General features: G+C 39.1%; 1 protein-coding gene across 2 annotated transcripts in view; it reads right to left on the bottom strand.

The window, feature by feature from the left end:
• The window catches only part of LOC143341311 (uncharacterized), a 345,306-nt gene that overhangs the window by 18,832 nt on the left and 298,681 nt on the right, over window positions 1-27,793 (bottom strand). For both annotated transcript variants that reach the window (XM_076764161.1, XM_076764160.1), the window contains exons 8-12: window positions 27,596-27,724; window positions 27,188-27,303; window positions 26,421-26,655; window positions 21,165-21,299; window positions 2,785-2,903 (exon numbers count right to left, since the gene is read on the bottom strand). In XM_076764161.1, the coding sequence (XP_076620276.1) occupies window positions 2,785-2,903; window positions 21,165-21,299; window positions 26,421-26,655; window positions 27,188-27,303; window positions 27,596-27,724 (734 nt within the window). The remainder of the gene's footprint in view (window positions 1-2,784; window positions 2,904-21,164; window positions 21,300-26,420; window positions 26,656-27,187; window positions 27,304-27,595; window positions 27,725-27,793) is intronic.

Below are 27,793 nucleotides of genomic sequence, written 5' to 3'. Positions count from 1 at the left end.
CACCTATTGTTAAACACTTTTCAAACTCAGCACGTACGAAGACAAATTTACTGGACCAATTCTTCTGCACTATTCGCATGCAAATTTTACGACTGGTCTCTTCAGTCTATCAAATATAAAATTTCTAGTCGATAAATAAAAGATTTAACAATTTAAATCCAAATTCGTCAGGCTATGTTCCTTCGAGTCTCGAGTCACCAAATTGAAATTTTACTGTTCGTTAATTACCCACGCGACAATCTGTCAACGCAGAGGGAGAAGCCAAAGCCAAGTTTATCGGACCTTTGGCTCCCAGTTCTCAGGCGTAAATTTCGCGACACGACTTTGTAGTCTCCGGAGTAAAACGCTGCGGTTCCATAAATTTCCCAAACCGGGTCCTTCAAGGGCGTGGAAAATCAGACCAATAAAAGATTCATCGGGTTCGTTCGACGGGCATTCAACGGGTTTTAATCTTTTTTGGGCGATAGCGAACCGACACACTGTAAATGCACCTTATGGATAGTTCTGCATTCTTGGCTGCGGGCCAACCGAGTTTCAGGATTACCGCGGGGACGCATCTATATTCATCCGATTAAGGGCTCGAGGCTTTAGCATCGATATGTCGGGTCGCAGTTTCGGTAATTAGTCGGGGCGTAATTAGCAGCGAGCAAGCACACGGACGCGGAAAGCTTAAACGAAGAATCGGAGCCAAAATAATCGGGCGCGTTGCACTGACCGCGCTTGATTTTATTCGACCTCCCACCCCCTCCCCCTCCACCGATATATCGACCCTTTTCGTAGCTGTTCATTCCTGAAATAGAGATGCGTTCGCTGGCACGGTCGATCATAAATTCGTCCCCTATTTCGTTTAATTAAATTTTCCATCGATTTTCTTTTAATTAATCCCGCAGTTCCGCGTTCGTGTTGCGCGCGCACAACGGAAGCGCCGAATTAAACGGACTATCGAGGCAGCCGTCGTCGCGTTAAAATTATCCGCGAATCGGGCGTTTTCGCTCGACCAAATATATACCCGGTGGAAAAAGGTAAATTCGGTTCTCAAATAATTCGCGTAGCCGGGGTACGCGAAATTTGCATAAAAAATGCATACCGACGCCGTCCGGTTGTTGTTGCCCGCGCAATAAAACAATCGTGATTACACCGCTGTCGCAGCGTCTGGGTCGTCGTTCGATGAAATATTTATCAAATATCAATACTTCGCGCAGAGATTTCGATGCACCTCGGGGTTCACACGCATCTGCATTCCGGGCTTTATTAATATTTATCGTATTTATTTCAATCACTGCCAAGGTAATAGCGATTTCCTCGTAAATTATTCTGCTGACTTTCGAACTCGATCGAAACCTCGAGTGGAGTATATACAGGGTGTTCGACCACCCCTGGGAATAATTTTAATGGGAGATTCTAGAGGCCAAAATAACACGAAAATCAAGAATATCGAATTATTGACTGAGGTTTCGTTACAAAGTTATTAAAAAATTAAATTAAAGAATTGTTCACATCGTTCTAAAAAAATTATTTTTAGCTGTAGGGGTCGATTACAATCATTTTTTGTCATTACACATACCCTCAAAATCTTACGCATTTTCGAGAAAAAAAATTCCTTAACGAAAATATAATGTCTGACCATATCATTGAAATGTTTCCCTGAAATTTCATGCGTATGTTTAAAACATCATAACTTCTGACCGGATTGGACGATTTTAATGTTTAAAAAAGCAAACAACGCGTATTTTGATGGAGAATATGTAGATTTTGCAAAAATATTGGAAAAGTTGGTCTTTAACCTCGTAAAGTTAGAAAAACTCTATAAAAATGGTTCAATTTTCAAATAGCCATAACTCCTGCAATAGTGAATATATTTCAATGAAACTTTTTTCTGACGTAGAGCCCATGGGCACCTACAAAAAAGTATTAGACAACTTTTCTGTAGCGCGTCAAATAAATTTATTAAAAATGAAAAACGAATTTCTAAGAAAAATCGACAGGGGGTAGGTGCTTAAAAAAAAAAAAAAATTTCGAATCGTTCTAAAAAAAATATTTCTGACTGCAGGGGTCAATTACAATCATTTTTGGTGAAGAAACATACCCCAGAAATCCTACCCACTTTCTAGAAAAAAATTCAGAAAAGTGGACAAATTTTTCGTCGAAATTAAAAAATTTCAAATCATTCTAAAAAAAATATTTTTGACTGCAGGGGTCAATTACAATAATTTTTGGTGAATAGACATACCACCGAAATCCTGCGCATTTTCGAGAAAAAAATTCAGTCCGCGCGGAACTTTAAACGTCAATAACTTCTTAACGAAGCCTCCATCAACAAATTGGTATTCTTGATTTTCGTCTTATTTTGGCCTCTAGAATCTTGCATTAAAATTTTTCCCAGGGTTGAGAATCCCTTCGGGAAACACGATATCTTGCTAACTGTTGAGAATCGTGGATATATTTGGAAGTTTCGACCACTTTAAAATTATTTACTCTCCAAACATTTTAATCGAGTCGCGTGTTATTCCAGCCCAGAGCGTCGAAACACCCACGAAGACCTGCTTTCGAGACTTTTAAAACGTTCTGGACTTCCGAAAGTATTCAAGAATGTCAAAGTATTGTCGCCTTTTATGACTGGCATTTTTAAGGCACCGGTGGCGCGAAACAATTTTCTTAAAAATAAAAGAGTCAGTATTTCACGGGAGAGTTTCCAGGGATCTTATTGAAAACACGAGTACGGCGGGAATAAAAGCAGCGAGGGCGATAAGCTGTTGAAGAGACGGACGAAAATAGTCGGCTTACCATTGTGGAAGTAATAAGAGACGTCCATATATTCCTCGTCGGTGGGGCTGTTCGTGGCTCGTCTCAGAACGACCATCATATCTCTGCCATTAGACGAGTACCTTTTCGGCTCGATGTAGCTGGAAGAAAAAAGAAATGGAAACGAAAATAGTCTTCTTTTACGTCGGGCGGCGGTAATTCGTAAGCCACGACGCGACGTTCGCGTCGTTTCCACGAGGCTGCGTGTAAATCACACACCTGTGCTATCAGAAACGTCGTAAAGAACGCGGCTTTATCTTCCATCGAACGCTACGACACGATGTTCCTCGACATCAACGCGCCCCGCAGTACGAGTAACTCGCGAACAGGTTTATCTCGACCATTTCGCGCCCATAAATCCACAATAAAAATTTCCCAATCACGTTAAATTAAATAAGAAACGAAGAACTCTTATTAACACTAGATATACGGGCATTGATAGCACGTATATTTATTGATACCTCTCATGTTGACGATTACCTTAAAATACGATTTTTCTTTTAATTAGAATATGTATTCGTGCCAATGCATCAATCAAATTCGACGTAAGTTCTTAAAAAATAATATTTACGTGTTCTGCAATTTTAAATATGGAATCTGCAATCCGTCAAATTGATGGCTTTCGTAAATCTAGTGTTCATCGATCAGTGTACAGAGTATTTTAGAAATGCTTAAGACTAGTTAAGAAATTGCTGAAAATAAATTCCCTCTGCAATTATACGTAATTTAAAGAAATATGGCCTACAAATCTACGGATCAAACAATTATCGTCATTTAATGTAAGAGAAAACTAACGTTTATTGCAGAATCATTTTCCAAGGTGTGACATTTAGACAGGAATAACGCAGACGCATAACGGGTGTTTGAAAGCGTGGTTTAACTCTGTGAACATGGAGTTACAATAGAACTCCCGTTTATCAGAACGAAATTTAACCCACTGCTCGATTAGCCGAGTTACTATAATCAGATCCATTTTAATGCGAATTACGGTTTCTCAAACGATCAATAAGTACGAAAGGAATTAGCGAACTCCTATTGTACATTTTTAAATGAATTTTTACTGTTTGGAGGGGCTGTTAGTATGAATTACTGGGAAAACGAAGAGTGGCGTCCAAGGAATGTTTTATAAAACGTAGCTTGCGGGAGTCTATCTAATGGCGATGGCGACGTTATACGACACAAATTGAAGAAAAGTGGAATCGACGGAGGTTGACTGAGATTGATCGAGGTTGACCAAGGTTCCTCGCGATCGACACAGGTGACTGAATCTGACCGAACGTTCCACCTTTATATAATAGACCCTCCTCCTTCCGATTACTTATACTATTTTCTTCGTCGATTCAAAGCTTTCACGAGTGGATGCTCGACAATAATTCTTCAAAGTCTTTTAAATAATTATTCTTTAAATCTTTTCAAATAATTCTTTGCTTTTAATAAATCATCAAATTTACAAGCTAAATAGATAGATGCAGCTTCGTTCGAGTATTTATACTATTTTCTTCATCGATTTAAAGCTTCCACGAGTGGATGTCTAAGAATACTAATTCTTCAAAGTCTCTATTATACAATTACGCACGATATACAAATTATTTTTGTTTGTTTTGCTTTTAATAAATCGTCAAATTTACAAGCTAAATAGATAGATGTTCCTTCGTTCTAGTATTTATACTATTTTTGTCGTCGATTGAAAGCTTCCACGAGTGGATGTCTGATAATAATTCTTCAAAGTCTCTATTATAGAATTACAAGTACGAGATACGAATTATCTTTGTTTGTTTTGCTTTTAATAAATTGTCAAATCATTGTCAAATCCACAAGCTAGATAGATGTTCCTTCGTTTGAGTATTTATACTATTTTCTTCATCAATTTAAAGCTTCCACGAATAGATGTCTAATAATATTAGTTTTTCAAAGTCTCTATTATAGAATTACAAGTACGAGATACGAATTATCTTTGTTTGTTTTGCTTTTAATAAATCGTCAAATCATTGTCAAATCCACAAGCTAAATAGATAGATGCTCCTTCGTTCGAGTATTTATACTATTTTCTTCATCGATTTAAAGCTTCCACGAGTGGATGTCTAAGAATACTAATTCTTCAAAGTCTCTATTATACAATTACAAGTACTATATACGAATTATCTTTGCTTACTTTGGTTTCAATAAATCGTCAAATCTATGAACAAGATGAAGTCACGAGTGCACACAAGTCCTAAACCGTAATATAAATCTTCGACAAAAGAATGTTTTCGATCGACGAAGATGGAAACAGGAGGAACCATGATGGAAGAACGTTTTTCGAGTCCTCTCGGATTTCAAGTCAGTGAATAATAGAGGAGGCGTTCGGTGCGTTTGTTCTTCCCTGCTATTATGAATAATGTTCGCTTCAATTTGTTCCGCGAGGACCTTTGAATAGAATTCGCAAGGATTTCCCCGTCGAGGACACGTGGAAAAGTCACCCCCGTGGTCCTTGGACCCCTCCTCCCAGCCGTCTCGTTCCTCTTCTTTTCCCTCATCGCTAAGTCGAACCGCCCGAAGGAAGTTTCCCCGTGAATTATGAAGCTCGCGCCTTTATGTCAAAGAGCACGCCATGCTTGACAAGCTTACGTGTGCGCAGCAGCTCGGGAAGTTGGGCAAGTGGCGGTACAAAGCGCGATGTAAATTTTCCACGTCCCTCGCCTCCATTTTGCTCGGCAGCCAAGTTGCAAATGGACGTACCGGGGACGCTGTCTCGCGATAACCTGCGCCTCGATCATTCCTGGTACACGGTGTATATCAACCATAAGTCAATGCTCAACTAGTTTTCTCTTCCAAATCGATTATCAATTATTCGACTAAATTAAATCGAGGACAAACAACGCGAAATGGATCATCTAACTCTCACGAAACACTGTCTTTTCACTTAAAAAAAAAAAAGAAACCGGATTTAATTAATTATGTCGCGGATCATGAAACACTCGTAGCTCCTTAGAAAATTGAAAAGTCATAATTCGAGATCATAAGTCAATGCTCGACTAGTTTTCTCTCCCAAATCGGTTATCAATTATTCGACTAATTTAAATCGAGGACAAACAACGCGAAATGGATCATCTAACTATCACGAAACACTGTCTTTTCAATTAAAAAACAAAAAGAAAACGGATTTAATTAATTATGTCGCGGATCATGAAACACTCGTAGCTCCTTGGAAAATTGAAAAGTCATAATTTGATTAAGAGATTGCTCGTAACCACGATAAACGACGAAAGTCGAGGCGAGCTCTCCCCGGCTCCTTTGATTAAAAGTTTGACAAGCTTCGTAACCGCGTTGCGGAACGCTCGTTAAAAAGCAAACCAGCGTGACTAATGAGGGGAATTTTAAGTAAAATTTTTAACCCGGTACAAATATGTCCTGTGGCTAGGGGGGAAAATGTTATATCGTGAATTCAGGGGGAACGGCGAAATTGTTTCGCGCGGAAACGAACAAACGAGGACGAAGTTGCGGGAGGGAAAAGTGTTTTCGCGCATAATTCAGGAACGAAATTCGATTTTTGCGCCGTAAATGTTCTCCCGTGCCATCGATGGCCGATGATCCGGGGATCCAGAGTTCCAGGCGAACGACATCGTCGAAATTTTCCTAACTTTCGCGTTAGAAACTTTTAAAAGCAACCATTTTCATCGATCCCCTATATTTACGATTTGAATTCTTCGCGAAAAAAATACTGTCTTTTATTAATAAATTTTGCTGTGACACGAATGGTTTCGATGCATCGTTTCGATACACCGGGGCAAAGTACGAATCACTTATCCGATCGAGTACCATTCCAATTCTTCCGGCGAATCGAGCAATGTCATTATAGGAACTGAAACATCACGATTATGTTTTGGGCTAGAGGGCTCTCTGGAGCGAAAGATCAAGCGACCCAGTTGGCTCATCTTCAACTTTCATTCGCGGATTTCGGATATGCGGACGTCACGTGAGCTCCGGGGATCCGTGTGTACTTTTCCCTGTGCAAACCAGGTCGTACGGGGGAGAACACAGTGTGTCAGGCGTTCTGAATGCTTCACTCGAAGATTGTCAGACACCGATCGTGACTCGTACGAGATTCCAACACTCTGAGCAGCTTCTTCGTTACGAAACAGTTCTCTGAAAATTCCCTCTCCGTGTATACCAGCATTGTTCTATAGTAAAGCCTATTAAAATCATTATACAGTGACTGTTTCTTCTTGATGTATAAATTTCATCCTCCTTCGTGATCGTATTAATGATGCACAAGTTACGAGAAAAGACGTAAATAATTGTATTTCACATGTACGTCTGTGTGATTATATACAGGATGTTTGGCCACCCCTGGGGAAAATTGTAATGGGAGATTCTAGAGGCCAAAATAGGGTGAAAATCAAGAATACCAATTCGTTGATGGAGGCTTCGTTAAAAAGTTATAGAAACATTTCGGTAAAGAATTTTTTTTTCGAAAATGCGTAGGAATTCCGGCATGTGTCTGTTCACCAAAAATGACTGTAATTGACCTCTGCAACCGAAAATAATTTTTCCAGAACGATATGAAATTTTTAAAGAATTTAAGCACCGACCCCCTTTAAATTTTTCGTAAAAATTCGTTTTTGATTTGTAGTAATTTTGTTTGACGCCCTGTAGAAAAGTTGTGTAATATTTTTTTGTATGTATACATGAACTCTACTTCCCCCCAAAATTTCAATGAGATATATTCACTATTGTAGGAGTTATGGCTGTTTGAAAATTGGACCACTTTTATGGGGTTTTCCTCATTCTGCGAGGTGAAGGATCAACTTTTCGATTATTTTTGCGATTTGTACGTATTCTCCATCAAAATACGCGTAGTTTGCTTTTTTAAACGTTAAAATCGTCCAATCCGTTCAGAAGTTATGATGTTTTAAACATACGCATGAAATTTCAGGGAAACATATCAATGGTATGGTCAGACATTATATTTTCGGTAACGAATTTTTTTCTCGAAACTGGGTAGGATTTCGAGGATATGTCTCTTCACCAAAAATGATTGTATTTAACCCATGCAACTAAAAATAATTTTTCCAGAACGATTTAAAATTTTTTAATTTTGTCGAAAAATTTGTCCCCTGCTCGAATTTTTTTCTCGAAAGTGAGTAGGATTTCGTGAGTATGTCTATTCACCAAAAATGATTGTAATTGACCCCTGTAGCCGAAAACAATTTTTCCTCTATTATTTTGGCCTCTAGAATCTCCCATTAAAATTAAAACGAAAAATACTTTTTGATTTTGATTAATCTTTATTGTACCTCGTATTATATTTAAGGTGTACATATGGACAGAATATGGTAGGAGGGACGAACGTTGTGGAGTAAAATAAATTGGCACGCTTGTGAGTGGTTAGTACGTCCGGTAAAAACCAGCACGATGCAATGAAACGTAAAATAATATATTCGCACGAAGATTCCGTGCAATTCGTAACGATGAAACTAGTTATAATTGGGGCTGTTGAAGGCTGGAGCAGGCACTGCACAAAAGTGAGATAATAGCATGAGTGGATGGAGCACGTTATTGCTCGGACTAACCGTCGACAGACAAGTTTCGAACAATTCCACTTAAGTAGTACGAATACATAATGGTCGGGCCGAATCCAAGCGCGCTGAAGTAATATCTCGCGCAAGTAGTAAGTCTGACGCTGATAGTAACGAAACAGAGAAAATAAAGGGCGAATTTATAATCTTCCACGGCAGTTCAACCCCTCAGTCTCCACTGCAAATCAATTAACTTAAACTCGACATAACTGTATCAAATAAAATAAATAGAAATAAAATCAACACGACCATATTCTTTCTCGACAAAATGAAAGATAAATACAATATCTTGTTTCGAAAGCAAGGGGGTTTCCTGATATATTCTCTGCACGAACGTATTTGTTTTATAGTGTTTATAAAATTCCTTCAATTCCTATTGAAATTACAATTTCATACATTGTTACGAGAAATTCCTTAAAAAAGCACGGCGGCCATATTCTTTCCGGACAGAATAAAGAATAAATACAAAATGGCTTCCCTATTGAAAGCAAGAGCATTTCTCGATGTATTCTTCCCACGAATGTATTCACGTTTATAAAATTCTACAAATTCGTATTGAAATTACACTCGATTCTACGCGATGTTGCTTAATAAAAATCCCCGAAAGGACATCGAGATCGCAGAGTGAGTCGAATACAGTCGAAGTAAATTATTTCGAAATAAATTGTCGCGGGTACGAATTTGACGTGGTAGCTTTCGCTTTCGGGTCGTTAATGAGCAACGAATCGACGCGAAAGTAAACGGTCCCAGCTGGAAACGGTATCGGGGGCAAATCGGGGACATAATCTCGCGCATAAAGCCATTTCAATCGCGCCAACGTTGATCAAGCGTCCCGATCAATTATTATTCGCCTCATGAACTGGAAATTATACGCTCGACCTCGCGCCGATTCCCCGCCGCCGCCCCCCCTCTCCCGACCGTTTGTCGCCCGATTCAAGTATAAACGGGCATAATCGACGCCGGGGAAACGGTTTCGCCGGGCGACGGTTTATTTTACCAGAAGCGGGCCAGCCGCCGGCCGATCGCCCCGACACAGTTGATCTGTGCCGGTTCATTAGCCGTTCTCCGGCGGACAGGGGTGGCTTTTAGTTGGGCACGATATGCTCGGTGATTGAATTACTCGATGGCCAGCCCCCAGGATTGATCCTCAATGTATCTCGTCCACGCATGGACAGGGATTAAACAGCGCGTGCTGCATCCTACCCGCGCGGATAATCACGAAACTCGCGTACTTTTTATCCCTCGGCTATCGTTTGAAAAAAACACACCCCAATTTTTGCAACCACCTCTGCCTCACACCTGATTCATTCGAGTAATTTTTCACCCCTTTTCTTAGACGTTTGAAACGTCGATGTTGCAATATTTTAAATATTTAACCGACTAGGTTTGATAAAATTGTTTTCATTTTGATAACTTTATTGTAGGAAATATTTATTGCATCAGTGGATAGTTAACGCGTCAATGCTTGCATCTCGATTAATATTACTGTTCGAGAAATATTCTTGCCTTTTTTTAGACGTTTGAAACGTCAAATTTTACAGTATTCTAAATACTTAACTGAGTACTAGTTTGATAAAATTGTTTTCATTTTGATAATTGTATTCTAGGAAATATTTATTGCATCAGTGAACAGTTAACGCGTCAATGCTTGCATATCGATTAATATTACTGTTTGAGAAATATTGTTGCTATTTTTTAGACGTTTGAAACGTCAATGGTGCAATATTCTAAATATTTAACTGGGTACTAGTTTGATAAAATTGTTTTCATTTTGATTACTTTATTTTAGGCAATATTTATTGTATCAGAGGATAGTTAACACGTCAATGCTTGTATCTCGATTAATATTACTGTTCGAGAAATATTGTTGCCTTTTCTTAGACGTTTGAAACGTCAAATTTTGCAATATTCTAAATACTTAACTCAGTACTACTTTGATAAAATTGTTTTCATTTTGATAACTTTATTCTAGGAAATATTTATTGCATCAATGGATAGTTAACTTGCATCTCGATTAATGTTACTGATCGAGAAATATTGTTGCCTTTTCTTAGACGTTTGAAACGTCAAATTTTGCAATATTCTAAATACTTAACTCAGTACTACTTTGATAAAATTGTTTTCATTTTGATAACTTTATTCTAGGAAATATTTATTGCATCAATGGATAGTTAACTTGCATCTCGATTAATGTTACTGATCGAGAAATATTGTTGCCTTTTCTTAGACGTTCGAAACGTCAAATTTTGCAATATTCTAAATACTTAACTCAGTACTACTTTGATAAAATTGTTTTCATTTTGATAACTTTATTCTAGGAAATATTTATTGCATCAATGGATAGTTAACTTGCATCTCGATTAATGTTACTGATCGAGAAATATTGTTGCCTTTTCTTAGACGTTTGAAACGTCAAATTTTGCAATATTTTAAATATTTAACTGAGTACTAGGTTTGATAAAATTGTTTTTATTTTGATAACTTTATTCTAGGAAATATTTATTGCATCAGAGGATGGTTAACGCGTCAATGTTCGTATCTTGATTAATGTTACTGTTCGAGAAATATTGTTGCCTTTTTTTAGACGTTTGAAACGTCAATGGTGCAATATTCTAAATACTTAACTGGTTGTTAGTTTCATAAAATTGTTTTCATATTGGTAACTTTATTACAGGAAATATTTATTGCATCAGAGGATTGTTAACGCGTCAATGCTTGCATCTCGATTAATATTACTGTTCGAGAAATATTGTTGCCTTTTTTTAGACGTTTGAAACGTCAATGGTGCAATATTCTACATATTTAACTGAGTACTAGGTTTGATAAAATTGTTTTTATTTTGATAATTTTATTCTAGGAAATATTTATTGCATCAGAGGATAGTTAACGCGTCAATGCTTGCATCTCGATTAATATTACTGTTCGAGAAATATTGTTGCCTTTTTTTAGACGTTTGAAACGTCAATGGTGCAATATTCTAAATATTTAACTGGGTACTAGTTTGATAAAATTGTTTTCATTTTGATTACTTTATTTTAGGCAATATTTATTGTATCAGAGGATAGTTAACACGTCAATGCTTGTATCTCGATTAATATTACTGTTCGAGAAATATTCTTGTTTTTTTTTAGACGTTTGAAACGTCAAATTTTACAATATTCTAAATATTTAACTGAGTACTACTTTGATAAAATTGTTTTCATTTTGATAACTTTATTCTAGGAAATATTTATTGCATCAATGGATAGTTAACTTGCATCTCGAGTAATGTTACTGATCGAGAAATATTCTTGCCTTTTTTTAGACGTTTGAAACGTTAAATTTTACAATATTCTAAATGCTTAACTGAGTACTAGTTTGATAAAATTGTTTTCATATTGGTAACTTTATTACAGGAAATATTTATTGCATCGGAGGATTGTTAACGCGTCAATGCTCGTATTTCGATTAATATTACAGTTTGAGAAATATTATTGCCTGATAGTTGAATGGGGATTCGATATCAATTATTGAATGATGCTGCGAAGCTACACTGTTGCAGTATCTCGGTCGAATTCGCGTTTGAACGCAGTCTCGTGTAATCGGATTATTAAATACCGAACTACGCGGTGCAAAATTAGTGGAATTGAAGTATTCTAAAACAAGCTACTGCAGTCGACTATTCGGAAATTTATTAAAAAAGAGTGCATACTTGAATGAGAAGGTCGAAAGTGCCCCTGATCAAAATTAAATGTTTTATTTCTAGTTACGAGTTGATAAGGTAACGTTTTGATATCAGGGATATTTCCTCGGACATTTCCAAGCGTTAAACAGCGAGAGACAGCACAGCTAATATTAATCTAATTTGTACCGTGAAGTATCGAACAAATCTCGAGCGCTCGTTTTTTCACTTAGCCGAGTGGGGACAAAGCTCTGCCAGTCCGTTCGTTGGAAATTTTTTACTAAGACCGTAGGGGTGGTCTGTTCCCTTCTGGACTAAACGATAAGCTCCTAGCAAAGCTGATCGTATTATTACTTTGTGCAAAATATTCCGGGGCTGGACGTCGTCTCGCTTGAAAGTTGTTTCGAATCAGCGGTGCATAAATTCCAGCCCGCGGATGAATTATGCCCTTTTGTCAAGTTTGTACTGTTCCTGGAACGAAATCGACGTGAAATCTTTAAATATGATGCTGCAACAGAAATTGAGCGTATAAACTATATTAACTAAATAAGTAAGAAAGAATATTGGCTAGCAATACTTGGAAAAAGTTAATTATAGTTGGATGTTATTGAATACGGATACCTGATTCATCAGGAGCTATTGTAGCCTCTAATGTATCGTATAATGAATGAAAATCGGAGTTAATATTAATAAAAAGGATGTACAGGCAAATATTCTCTAGACTAAATAGTATATTCTACACTGTTGAAAGTTGTATAGATTTTGTATTATTTAAATAGTTACGGTATTATAGATTTAACTTTACAAATAAATTTTTTTACTCTGAATAATGATTTATCATGTATTGATACTTACACTAAAAGTGGACTTTTATTTATTTTCTGATTAAAAATTTGGCCCGTGGATCTTTTATTTTGTTCGATCCATCAGGTAAATAGAGTTTTGCTGTTTAAATGTATCGTGAATGTTGGACCGCAGATCGGCCAGTGACGCCGAACAATGGGGAACGTGCCTGGAGCCGCGGGAAGGAAAATACGAGTGGGACCAGGCCCGAGTGAAAAATGAGCGTTATTTTGCATGAATTTTTACGAGATTAGCCGACATAAAACACGCGACATTCCCATAGGCACGTACGTTCCTCGCAACCTGGTAGCGCCGGCCGAGCATAAATCCTGGCTGGCCGCTTGGCAACGTTAGAAATTAAAGTGGATTAAAAAGCGCGCGGGATCGCGGAGAAACGTGGGCGCCATTCGATGAAAAACTGGAAGAACATTTCCAAGATGCCTGGAAACATCGCTGTAACCAAAACAATCATTCTAATCTTTTCGTCAGCCTCTAAATAATAACAGTAGGTATTTCGTTCCTTTAAAAAATCGTTAAATAAAACAATGAGTGACTCGAGAGATAAGAACCCCTTAAAATCTCTTGTTTTCAATCCCTCTCGAAGAGGAAGAATTATTAGTTACGTGTCACACGTAACTATGAACGCGAGAAATAATTCTCCGGGAAGTTTCGTGAACTAAATAACAACGGTACGATGAATTAAGAACAGAAGACAAAACTGTTCGTTGATCGAAAGTTTGCGCTTGTATTCACCTCGCGCTAGACACCGTTTCCTGCGGGAAAGCGCGCGGAAAACACGCCCGGAGGATTTATCAAAACTTACAGAGCAGGCTGGGAACGAGAGTGGAATATCGTTAGAGTTTCGGGTCTCCTATTTCTCGTGTAATTATTGTTTTTCAGAGGGACCGAGCCACGGCGATGCACCACGGGGCGAGGTAATATCTAACGGAACGCTTTAAAAATTACAAAAGCTTATACGAAATTGTAATCTGCTTTGTTCTTTTAAAACAATGTACGTTTTCATTGTTCCACTTAGCGAAGTTCTCCAGTGTAGATAGGGACGTCGTGTAATAACCGGGTGGGCTTAAATCTAATTTCGGTTACAAAATGGTATAACTTTTTCGTTTTTAAACGGTTCGCGAACTAAAATTAAAATTAAATATCGCCGGTGATAAATCGTTATTAAAATACTGTAATTAAAATTACAATGTATCCAGAGAACAGCCCGATCGTATTTTCAGTCAAATAAGATATTGTTTCAGTATATAATATTGTAGTAGGAAGGGGGGAGGATTTTCGCATTTAAAAGATCCGCAAATTTACGCGAAAGAGACGGTTAAATAATTCTACGTGCTCTCACAGTCAATTCATGGCTTAGCAATGTTAATAATTTCGGTACAAAGAGCAATATTACTGCGTTTCGTCGCGGACCGATTAATTGGTTCCATCGGTAAAGCTTATTTAGTACATTACGGCGTAGGCGTAACGCTATTACTGGTTTCAACAATCTGTTAAACTAATTTTGTACTAATTAACTATAGAGAATGTTCAACAATCGATTAATACCGTTACGTTTAACGCGGGATCTGCTCGATGAGCAGTATTGACGAGTTCAGGCAGCAGAACTGCGTCGAAATGCAGCACTATTATTGCACAAAATAGTTCTTTTACAAACGTATCAAAATTTCACAAAACATTTCGATGCTTTACCGTTTTATTTAAATGACGTGTTTATTGCAAGCGAGATATCAGTAAAAAACAACGACATAACGCTTTAAAAAAAATATATAAATGTACGGACCAAAATATTGACAAACCCCCAAAAAAGAATTACATTGTAAGACGTAGCATTTCCTTAAAAAAAAATTCACGAAGATATAAATGTATATGATAAAAAAAAAAATATAAATGTACGATCAAAATATTGTCAAACAAACCTCCAAAAAAGAATCAAAACTTAAGATGTAGCTTTCGCATCAAAAAAAATTCACGAAGATATAAATGTATATGATAAAAAAAAATATAAATGTATGACCAAAATATTGTCAAACAAACCCTCAAAAAGAATCACAACGTAAGACGTAGCATTTGCCTAAAAAAAATTCACGAAGATATAAATGTATATGATAAAAAAAAATATAAATGTATGACTAAAATATTATCAAACAAACCTTCAAAAAGAATCATATTGTAAGACGTAGCATTCGCTTAAAAGAAATTCACGAAGATCAAAACTTTAAAAATAAAAATAAAACTACGGTCAAAATATTGTCAAACAAACCCCCAAAACAGAATCACAGCCCAAGATGTAGGATTCGCCTAAAAAAAAATTCACGAAGATCAAATCTCTAAAAAAAAATATAAATGTACGATCAAATTATTGTCAAACAAACCCCCAAAACAGAATCACAGCTCAAGATGTAGCATTTCCTTAAAAAAAATTCACGAAGATATAAATGTATATGATAAAAAAAAAATATAAATGTACGATCAAAATATTGTCAAACAAACCTCCAAAAAAGAATCAAAACTTAAGATGTAGCTTTCGCATCAAAAAAAAGTCACGAAGATATAAATGAATATGATAAAGAAAAATATAAATGTACGACCAAAATATTGTCAAAGAAACCCTCAAAAAGAATCACAACGTAAGACGTAGCATTTGCCTAAAAAAAATTCACGAAGATATAAATGTATATGATAAAAAAAAATATAAATGTATGACTAAAATATTGTCAAATAAACCCTCAAAAAGAATCACAACGTAAGACGTAGCATTTGCCTAAAAAAAATTCACGAAGATATAAATGTATATGATAAAAAAAAATATAAATGTACGACTAAAATATTATCAAACAAACCTTCAAAAAGAATCATATTGTAAGACGTAGCATTCGCTTAAAAGAAATTCACGAAGATCAAAACTTTAAAAATAAAAATAAAACTACGGTCAAAATATTGTCAAACAAACCCCCAAAACAGAATCACAGCCCAAGATGTAGGATTCGCCTAAAAAAAAATTCACGAAGATCAAATCTCTAAAAAAAAATATAAATGTACGACCAAATTATTGTCAAACAAACCCCCCAAAAAAGAATTACATTGTAAAACGTAGCATTTGCCCCAAAAAATTCACGAAAATATAAATGTATATAACAAAAAAAAAATATAAATGTACGATCAAAATATTGTCAAACAAACCCTGAAAAAGAATCACAGCCAAAGATGCAGGATTCGCCTAAGAAAAATTCACGAGGATTGCTAAATTTTGCAACATCCAAAGGGGTCGATCCCCCAGACAGAGGCCGCGTAAAATGGTGTATTTAAGAATCGCAAGTTAAGCAGAACATCCTCGACGAGAGATCGAAATTCCCAAAGTAGAAATCCACGTTCGATTCGTTTCGAAATCACTTGTGGGAAATCATCCCTTCCTCTCCGCCGAGGCGTGTCGGTTCTTCGCTCACGGGCAGCCGCCGGGGCAGAAACGTATGGACATTTTGCGTCCGTCTGTTTTCCACCGCCTGCATAATGCATACGACGCATCCGTGCACTCCGGGGCCAAGTCCCTTATGCACTTACCTTTCGCTTCTGACGGCCTCTGGAACGTCGGGTTCCATCCTCCCCCGTAGGGAAGTCGCGATACTTTGTTCGTCCTGGCGTGCCTTCTCCTCCGTCGCGCCCTTTCCACGGCTGGCTGACCAAAACCCACCCTCCTCCCCCTCTCGTCTCGCGAGACTTAGCTACACCGTACACGTTGCGGTCCCGGGAACCTCGTGAATCGTCCCGAGATATCGGCCCGCTAATCTTTCGGGCTTAATTACGACTGGCCCCCGATCCGCCATTTCCTGCGCGCCGCTATCTTTTCATTTCCCCGGCGCTCGTTTCGCAGAAACGGATGCCCGGTTGCCCGGCCAACGGAAACGTCCGACTGGAACTTTACGACGACCCTGGACGCGCTTTTATTTGGGATACATTCGACGATTTTTAATACAACCCCGACAGCATAGATTCTTTCGTTCGAATTAGCGTTCGATATGAGCCTTTCAGATTTTATAGAACATATCGAATTTTAACACATGGCCCAATTAAAAGAAAAATTGCATATCAGTGCACTAACGACGAGGCATTTTTGTTGAAACTTTCTTACACGACGAGTGAGTTTAATGATACAGAATTCCTTCAATGTGTGTATACTGAAAGTGTGACAAGTATTATTGTAATTGATTTTATTGAAATTTTCTGGAGTTATAAAATAATAAATCTAGAAGGCTCGAAATGAACGAGGTTTCTTTGTGTTACTAACCCTGTGATCAATCGAGCTACCTCGAGATGGCTGTCAGCGGCGTTTGCGGTAATTCGAGTGTCACTTAACGTTTTAATTCCCCCGGATTTGCGTTAGGAATTCCTGTTATCCAACGAGCCCACTTCGTATCTTACAATTAGATCCTCCGTAACCCCGAATATGTTCGTCCCTGGAACGATCGTCCGGATAGCGGAGGCGAATATCGATCGCGGTTGAAAGGATTCGGAATGTAACCCATTCAGATCCCGGCCTCCGACGCTGATCAATATGTGCGGGGAAAAGTCTTCCTCCGCGGCGGGTTTCCCGTCACGTTTTTCAGTCGCAGATACTTCCATTCTGGCCCGGCGTGATTCTTTGCGGAGCCACTTTGACATTTATCTGATTAAAATCGAACGGTCCGCACCCTTTGTAGGGTCTTCTTTCGAACTACCCCCCTTTTTAATACGTCAAATGTTAACTTCGTTTCAATGTTTCCCTTCAAAGTCACGCTCTTTCGATCCCCGACCTCTTCAGAGTTATTCTAGCGATCCAATCGCGAGCTCAATTCACGTGCAATTTACAACATTCTGTCGTTTCTTTCGTTCTCTATTCAGGTATTTCACATATTTAGAACTCGTGCTCCAAATCGCGTATTTTTCGCGAGAAAATTCAAATTCAGGGAAAGACTTTAAGAACTTTTAAAATTCGCTGGATATTATTGTCTCCTTAAATACAGGGTGTTCGGCCACTCCTGGGGGAAATTTTAATGCGGGATTCTAGAGGCCAAAATAAGAAGAAAATCAAGAATACCAATTTGTTGATTGAGGCTTCGTTAAAAAGTTATTAACGTTTAAAGTTTCACCCGTACTGAATTTTTTTCTCGAAAATGCGCAGGATATCGGGGGTATGTCTATTCACCAAAAATTATTGTAATTGACTCTTGCAGTCAAGAATATTTTTTTAGAATGATTTAAAATTTTTTAATTTCGACGAAAAATTTCAGCAGCTACCCCGTGTCGATTTTTCTTAGAAATGCATTTTTCATTTTTAATAAATTTATTTAACGCTCCACAGAAAAGTTGTCTAATACTTTTTTGTAGGTACCCATGGGCTCTACTTCAGAAAAAAATTTCATTGAAATATATTCACTATTGCAGGAGTTATGGCTATTTGAAAATTGGACCATTTTTATAGAGTTTTTCTAACTTTACGAGGTTGAAGACCAACTTTTCGAATATTTTTGCAATTTCTACATATTGTCCATCAAATTACGCGTCGTTTGCTTTTTTAAACATTAAAATCGTCCAATCCGTTCAAAAGTTATGATGTTTTAAACGTACGCATGAAATTTCAGGGAAACATATCAATGGTATGGTCAGACAATTTATTTTCGTTAAGGAATTTTTTTCTCGAAAATGCGTAGGATTTCGGCGGTATGCGTAATGACCAAAAATGATTATAATTGACCCCCCCAACCGATAATAATTTTTCCAGAATGATTTGAAATTTTTTTTTTCGTCGTAAAATTTCACACTTTCTCGAATTTTTTTCTATGAAGTGGGTAGGATTTCGATCGTATGTCTATTCACCAAAAGTGATTGTAATTGACCCCCACAACCAAAAATAATTTTTCCAGAACGATTAGAAATTTTTTAATTTAATTGTTAATAACTTTTTAACGAGGTCTCTATCAAGAAATTAATTACAGAATTCCACATTGAAATTTTCCCAGTGGTAGCCGAACACCCTGTATATCTGGCTTTTCGGTACGATAATCGTGTCATACTTCCCAATCGCAGAAAAAGCAGGTGATTCCCCGGGAACAAAAACGCGAATACGTGGCAGCGAGCGAACTCAATTCCGCTTCTTCCAGGGAAAATACGATTCATTTTTCCCGCTTCTTCCCCCGTCGGATGACTGAAAGTAATCCGGAAACAAGTTCTACCTTCGAACGCGTTTTTCTCGTGCCACCCCGATCGACGTTACAATCGTTCAACGTAACCGACGCCGCGTAACATTACTCGTCCGCGAAACAGAGGGGAAATTAATGCAGGACACCGGGATTTTATAACATGGCCACTCGCGAAGCATAAAAAGACAACTCTGATGAAGTACGACGTGCCATCGCGGAACAGATATTCAAATTTCGCGCTACGTCTGCGCGCTGGGCCGCTTTATTGCCTTGCGTTTTACTCGCCCATACTCGGGCTCTTTAATCAACCAAACGTTGGGAACCATTTGTTTAACAAGTCTGTCGAAATTGGTCGTAGAAACACGTTCGAAATTCGTTGTTCCAGAATTATTTGGGAGGCCATTTTTCAACTATATTTGGCCACATGTTCGTATTTGTACTGATATTGAAATTCAATTTTCTCAAACCCTTTGACACATGAATAGAAACGGAAGGATTAGTCGAGTGCTTGCGAGAGAGACAAGAGCGTAGCCCTCTGCTGGCGAGTACTGGAGGTAATGCCACACATAAGGCGTGTTTTTACCTCGAACAAACGAATTCTATTATATTAATAAATTCCCCAAAAATTCTTACAGTTCGAAAAAAGCTCAGAATTTTCCCTCGCGAGACGCCTTTAATACCGGAAGCCCAACGATGGGAATCCGTTCGCGTCGCCGACAGGCCGTTTTCCGCGTTATTACGCGTAGACGCGGATCGATCGGGCATTAAATGTTTACGACATCGCGGAAAGGGCCGCGAGTCGTATAAAGGGCACACGTAGGGGCTGGACACGGCACACGGATGCAACGACGCCCCAGGACGAATCTGTCGGATGCACCGGCGTTTCCTGAAATCTTTTCCATTCGAACGCGAGCCCGTAAATGTAAACGCGGAACTCGGCGGATATATCGCGGGCGGCCTGCAGTCATCTTTCATGCTCGACTGCCGACGAGATGAGAGCGCCAGCGCCGAGCTCGTTCCCCGGCAGATGCACCAATGACGAATAGGTCGGGGCTGTTGCCTGATTACGTGCCCCCCTCGTCCCCCCTCCTCCTCCTACGGCCCCGCAACCCCGATGAAATCCCGTGATTCCGGATCGAAAGCATCCCCCTTTTTGCTACCGGGTTCTCTTTTCTCCCTTTGCGCGCGTTTTATTAGATCGAACCGAAGCGAAGGAAACGTTAGAGAATGGGAGCCTCGTTCCGCTCATCGCGACTTTATGGGACTCGATGAATGACGCTCAATAGCGTTTGCCAAGGACATTCGATTCAAAGAACCTGTAACGCGGACGAGGGGATTGTTTAGACGGTTTTTGAAAAGATCTCGAGCCTCCGTACGGCGGTGGTTATTAGCGAACCGGTTCGCGGAGGCTGCTAGTTTGATTAACCCCGGCCAGAGGCCAGGCGGACGTCGAGAATTTTAAAGAAATCGTGCAGAAGATTATACCTTCAGAACAAATTTATCGCTCTTATTTGTTTAGAAGATCAAACGTTAATTTGTTTTCTTTCATTTCGTGAGTGAAAATTTTCTCTTTTGCGAGAGGGCGGTCTTTGGAAGAACCAGAGTCCATTTTATGAAGAATGTTAAATTACCAGAATATCGACTTTTCTATTTTTGGAAATAGAACTTGATAAACGCTAGAAATAGTTCTCGATAAATTAATATTTTCCAGAACAATTTAACTTCTAGTTCTCTCGACTCGTGGGTTGCGCAGTTCTGAACATTGCTACACGCCCCTATCCGTTAAGACTAACAAACTAGGCTGTCGAACGAGGCCCTGGTTGCTCCCGCAGCGATACACAAAACAGATTTCCCAAGTTGGCGATCCGCAGTATGTTTCTTAGAGAATGTTCGACGAATTTGCCGATCAGATGAGTTCCCCGCATTAATTTTGGAAGTTTAGCGAGCTACGTAAGCTCGACCGGGCGGATAGCACGAACGGTTCGCATTGCGAGTCATGAATCGAGAGGAATCTCGAGGACTTCTTACTACAGTATCCGAGTAATAAGCCGTGTACAGTGGACCACGCCGGGTATCTAACGTCTAATAACTGGAGAATCCACTTACGTATCTTGTTGCTCGAATTCCCGTGGAAGTCTCTGCGCAGGACTGCAGATTCTCTCCAGAGATTTCGTGGTGCCAAGCATCCCTTCTTCGGGGACGCCGTCGTATATTTCGATCGCCGATTGGCACGATTGGGCGCTGCAAGATCAATAGAGAATGCGTCAACGTCGTACAGTCGTCCATACAATTCGAAATTGCCAGTTAATCGTATCAGAAATTGCCCAAAACTAAAAATATATTAAATATACACGAGTCTTTTTAATTCGTACTTGGTCGTGAGGCTATGAACATATAAATGAAATTGTAATTTCGATGGTAATTACAAAGATCTTCAGATTTTCCAGTTTTTAGAATTTCCCAATATATAGGGAAATCAAGGATACTTATTTGTTGATTGAGGCTTCTTTAAAAAGTTATAGAAACATTTTGGTAAAGAATTTTTTTCTCGGAAGTGCGTAGGAATTCGGGCTTGTGTCTGTTCACCAAAAATGATTGTAATTGACCCCTGTAACCAGGAATAATTTTTTTAGAACGATGTGAAATTTTTCAATTTTGTTGAATAATTTGTCCACCTACTCAAATTTTTTTTTCGAAAGTGGGTAGGATTTCGAGGGTATCTCTATTCACCAAAAGTTATTGTAATTAACCCCCGCAATCGAGAATAATTTTTTCAGAACGATTTGAAGCAAATGAAATTTCAAGGGAATCATTCCATTACTGGTCAGACATTGTATTTTCGGTAAAGAATTTTTTCCTCGAGAATGCGTAGGATTTCGGGGGTATGTCTATTCACCAAAAATGATTGTAATTGACTCCCTCGACCGAAAATAATTTTTTCATGAATGATTTGAAATTTTTTAATTCGATCTTTTAATAACTTTTTAACGAAGTCACAATCAACAAATCAGTATCCTTGATTTTCATCTTATTTTGGCCTCTAGAATCTCCCATTAAAATTTTTCCCAGACTATCAATTTTTAGAGACCAACATAACTGTTGGAACGGGCAGTACGGTTGTCCAAGAATTTTAATTTGTGTTTTCCACGTAATGAAAAGGTGCCTGAGACTATATACAAGCTCTGATTATTAGTTTGATTATTTCTTCGATACTGAAAAGCGAAACAGCTTATCCGACGCGTCGACTAAAAATCTGCATCGCCCAGGCGAACGAATTATGTCCGCCGCGACGAGCAATTAACTCGACTGAATGGCTCCGTCCATTCGGGAAAAAGTTTTTCGAGAATTTAATTACAGTTACAAATTCATTTTTACGCCCATTCTGTAACGTAAATAAGAACGGCGACGAAAAGCGGTCCCGAAGGCAGCGAGCGTAAAGGAAAAGTGGAGAGATGGTGATAGCGGCGTATCGATCATGATAAATAATGCAAGCTGTATGGATATGGGCGGGGGAGCTGGAGGGCTGTTAAAAATTTGCGCGCGAAGCACGTAGTTTTCGCGGAATAAATATTTGAACGACGAACTTGGGGTGGGAGAAAAAATTAGGGGGAAGAAAGTTGTGATATTTCAATACTGCATAATCGCGCGAATTTATGGATCCGAAATTGCAAAAACCTCGCTTTGGGAATAAACGTGAAGGTTGCAGGAACGTTTGGAAAAATTTCTGATTATTTTGTATACTTGGAGATCGTTGCAATACTAAACAATAATTTGTGCGTTCGTTTATTGCTATCGATACTATTTAGCAGATTGCATCGAGCCGAAATCCGATTACACGTATATATCACATAATTGTCCTATCAGACTTGAAGCGTCTGATTAGACTGGCGATTATCGGATTGAATCAATAGGGATTTAACAAATAATCCGTTTAATGCAGTGTGCATTCCAGCATGCTCACGCATACACGTTCAGTAAGAGAGAGAAAGTGATCAAAGTGATCTACAAGTCTTCGTTCGAACAGCTAGAAACATTTTCTACAATTCTCGTGTCGAGTTGAGAATGATTGTGCTATCAGCAGGGACCCATGATCCACCATCTTGCAAATCCAGGTGAAATTTAGAGGTATTCATCTCGACTCGTTATCCATGATGAAAATATACTACATATAAATTTGTTGCCATTTTCACGACGTAATCGAAATGATGGGAGGTGGTATCTTTTTGGTAGGAACTGCAGCAATAAGGACCGTGATCTACCACCCTGCAGAAGTAGATTAAAGTTTTAAAGGGGCGAGTTGACTGCTACCCAGGCTCCCCTCAAGAAATAGAGCGACGCGTCTCTGCCTTCAGGACACCCTTTTCCAGGTCTGCGGGTGCCTGAATTCACAATATTCCATTTAAAATTGATGCCTCCTTCAATAAACCCTACGGTCTGTCTTACGGTTCCTAGTCTCTCATTCCCTTGGTTTAGCCGTGTACGCCAGTATGCGTGTCTTCTCTTAGTTTATTCCCGGTTCTATATATATCTGTAGCCTCAGACCCACGGGGTTACGTGCAGCTCCTTGGCTACGGTTTCGGGCGAAGAGAAAGGAGCTTCCAACCCGGTCGTGTGCTCCATCCCTTACGGGAACATATCTGCAAAGCCACGAATGCATGGTCCGCGCGTTTCAGCCATTGTGCATGATAATTGAAAATCCCAGGGATACGAGCCAGCCGCATTCCCGTGTGATTTAGTGCTACTTCGTATCTATTACTTCCGAGAGGATGAAGGAGGCAGGAGGTTTCTGCTGGCGCGGTCCGATGAGTTATGCTGATTGATACGTACCAACGGAAAACGAGATTCTTAGGCGCCCAAGAACGCATATCGGGGTAACCAGGGAGCCTGGAGGGGGCACGTTCGACAAGATTTAGTCGAAATTCTTGAAACGCGACTCGGACATGGATCACTTAATTTAATTTCTACTCCTGAAAGAAAGTTCGAAGTATGTTTTAACGCGTTTCCCGTGTAATTGTACTCTCAACCTTTCACGTAATCGAAAATAATTTTTTTTAGAACGGTTTGAAACTTTTCAATTTCGCCGAATTTCAGGGGAATCATCATTCATGGTCAGACATTATATTTTCGTTTAGGAATTTTTTTCTCGAAAGGGGTACGTCTATTCACCAAAAATGATTGTAATTGCCCCCAGAAACCAAAAATAATTTTTCCAGAATGATTTGAAATTTTTTAATAATTTTTGGATCTCTTAATTTAATTTCTATTCCTAAAAGAAAGTTCGAAGCTTATGATTTAACACCTTTCCCGTGTAATTTTACTTTCAACAAAGTTCGAAACGACTCGCTGCAGCTATTATCAATAAACGTTACTCGACGCTTGTGGTCGCGAATTTTGATTAAAAAATTTAACAGCATATTTTTAAGATTGTGTAAAAAGTGAAGATCGACTTTCCAAAGTATTAATTCCTCGAGTAATCCTCGTGTAATATAGAGTTCCCGTTCTGCGCGGCGTTATCGAAGGCATCCTAAACCCGTGTACCGCGCCTTAAGAGATATTCAAATGCTCGAGATATCCCATTTGCACGGCGTCTACCAGCGCATGTAAATTTAGTCCCAAACTGCAGACTCTCCTCCGCGTTCCGCGAGCGTTGCACCACCGACGGGGGCATATTGATTATCAACTTCAACCCGTTGCCTAATGCGCCGGGCGAGTTTTTTCGCTGCTCGAATAGTCGAGTAATTAAATAGGACCGACTAGGGGCGGTCGGTGACCGCGACGAACAGGAAGTTCGTGTTTGATTTTACGCGCGTTCCGTCAGCGTTCGACCGGGCCGGGCCGACACGACTCGAATTTGCAAGAGCTCCGGCATCGAGGGCCCTCAAACGCGACTCCACGAAAAAGGTAAACAAATGAAATGCAATTCCAGCCACGGACCGGGCGCCGGCTCACGGGCCGCTACGTGACTGCATTTCCGGGTGGCTTTTGCCCTTACGGTCCAATGCAATCGCCTTAAAACCGTGCCACCGGAGCTCCTCGCAGGCATGTTAAGCGATCGCAGTTTCACGCCTTTTGGACCGCAGGCACGTGTGCGTGGAAAAAGTATCGACGAGGAGCACGGCGAATCAAAGGCCAAACGTGTCTCGTGATTTATTTCGATCTCTCAGAGCCGTGCAATCTTTTCCATCACGGAGAAAACAGTGAAATTATTTTTATTTAATATATTATCGGTGGTTCGTAGCCACTTTCTGTCTGCATGTAATAAACTAAACCGGAGGACTCGTTTGGGAATTGTCACGTTTATCAAGGGGGTTACAAGTTCTTGGTTTTGTCTTTAGTTTATTTCTACTTTGGAAGATAGAGGAATATTGTTAGAAGATAGTTGAGTAGCTACAATTATATTTATATAGATCACACTGTAGATTGAATATGGCCTTTAGACTTGAAACAGTTTCTGTAAACTATTATTCTTGGAGTAGCACTGCTTTGATGAATTTTTTTCTCGACGGTGCGTAGGATTTCGATGGTATGTGTATTCACCAAAAATGATTGTAATTGACCCCTGCAATCGGAAATATTTTTTCCAGGACGATTCAAAATTTTTTTTTTAATTTAGGCGTCTACCCTCTGTCGATTTTTCTTAAAAATTCGTTTTTGATTTTTAGTAAGTTTGTTTGACGTTGTACGAAAAAGTTGTTTAGTACTTTTCTGTAGGCGCCCATGAGCTCTACTTCAGACAAAAGTTTCATTGAAATATATTCATTATTATAGGAGTTATGACTGTTTGAAAATTGGACCATTTTTATAGGGTTTTTCTAACTTTACGGGGTTAAAAAACAACTTTTCGAATATTTTTGCAATTTCTACATATTGCCCATCAAAATACACGTCGTTTGCTTTTTTAAACATTGAAATCCTTCAATCCGTTCAGGAGTTATGACGTTTTAAAGATTCACATGAAGTTTCAGGGAAACATATCAACGGTATGGTCAGACATTATATTTTCGGTAAGGAATTTTTTTCTCGAAAAGGCGTAGGATTTCGAGGATATATCATTTCACCAAAAATGATTATAATCGATCTCCGCAGCCAAAGATATTTTTTCCAGTACGATTTGAAACTTTTTTTTCCCCCCTGAAAAATGTAGGCAACTATGTCGATTTTTCTTAAAAATTCCTTTTCTGAATTTTAATTAATTTCTTTGACGCTTTTAGAGCCAGCTCGTCTCGCGAATTGGCTCAAGATTAAATCAGTGGCTGCGGACGGAAGTTTATAAGTGGCACGAAGGCACGAAGGGGAGTTGAAAGACAGGTAAAAGTGGAGCGTGGGAGGTCGTAAGGCTACGAAAGGTCGGCTTGGCGTTACCTGAGATTGTAACTGGCCAGCGAGACGTGTCCGGTGTCATAAGCACGTCCGCGAAGGACAAGCCGACACGTTGTGGACTTGAGTTTCCCTCTGGTATCGTGGTGACCCGTGCGGTCCTCCTCACCGCTGACCTCTAGGTCGCAGCTGCTCGTCGCCGAGTCCTGGTCTTTTCTGTGATCGTGGAGGGCCCGATTGTTGTAGTGCACGTTGTAACCGATCGACTTCATCGTGTCCACTGGAAAATACGCGGCCTTGAATACGACCGTGCTTCATTGAAACAAGGACGACCCGTTTACGGGGATGTCGCGCTCCGATTGAAACCGGAATACACGGACTTAATTATCGCGAGCATGATTTCAACCTAGAAAGACTTGGTGATAATTACCCAGTCAGAGTATCTTAAAAATGTCTCCAGTATTTAAAGCAGTGAAATTATATCAATACTATAGAACATGTAACGAAAGAGGGATGAAATGTAATTTAGTGGATCAATGTATCAAGATTCAATTAGATTAAAATAAACGATTACTATGTAGTCTTTTCAATTTGATGAAATATCGCTTCAACGACATGTCGAACGAATCATTTAATCAGGGACGATTGTACGTTTTATCGTTGTTTGTCGAGCTAGATTTAATTTACACGTTCGAGGCGGGGAAAAGTTCCGCGTTTCCTTCGAAGTATAAATCGAATCTGGTCGAATATAGCAAATATTGACACAGGGAGGAAACGTAATTAATGGATGGATGGATTAGTTGTACACTTACGACTCTTACTGACGGTGTCCGCGGTGACTGTCGTCGGCCTCTCCGTTGTAATTTCGATGAAACTTAAGCTAGCGACGAAACCATTGTAGTCGAATGGTGGCACTTCCGGACCCGTTCTGAAAAGAAATTTGTTGGTTTGCAGAGAAGAAATTAAAAGCTTTCGATAATAAATCGTCGATAAAATAAACGAAGTTACAGATATACTCAGTACAAATGATAAATATCTACTGGAATTTATAAAAATACATTTAGATTTCGAGCGCAATTTGCACTGATATTAAAGAAGCTATTCGATACAAATGGAAGCTCACCGAAAGGTACGAAAAGTTTTGATTAAAATTTATACGAATGCAATTAACTTTAAAATATCGATTAACAAGATTTTGCAGGAGATTCTTAAAGTTTTACCGGAATTCGACCAGGAGTTTCTGTCCATTGTACATCAACGACGTTTTCTCCTTGCCGCAGATCATCTTCAGGAGAGGACTCGAAGTCGTTGGACCCGAGTACACGGCTATATAGTCGCTCGCGCAGTGACTGCAACAGACAGGAATAAAAATAAACAATGGTTGCTAATTAGTTTTTCAACCAACATTGTTTTCCTGT

Source organism: Colletes latitarsis, chromosome 4 (genome assembly GCF_051014445.1).
Source record: "Colletes latitarsis isolate SP2378_abdomen chromosome 4, iyColLati1, whole genome shotgun sequence".
In the NCBI taxonomy this organism is placed as follows: Eukaryota; Metazoa; Arthropoda; class Insecta; order Hymenoptera; family Colletidae; genus Colletes; species Colletes latitarsis.
Note: the sequence above shows the minus strand (reverse complement) of the source record. Positions and strands in the feature narration are given on the sequence as shown.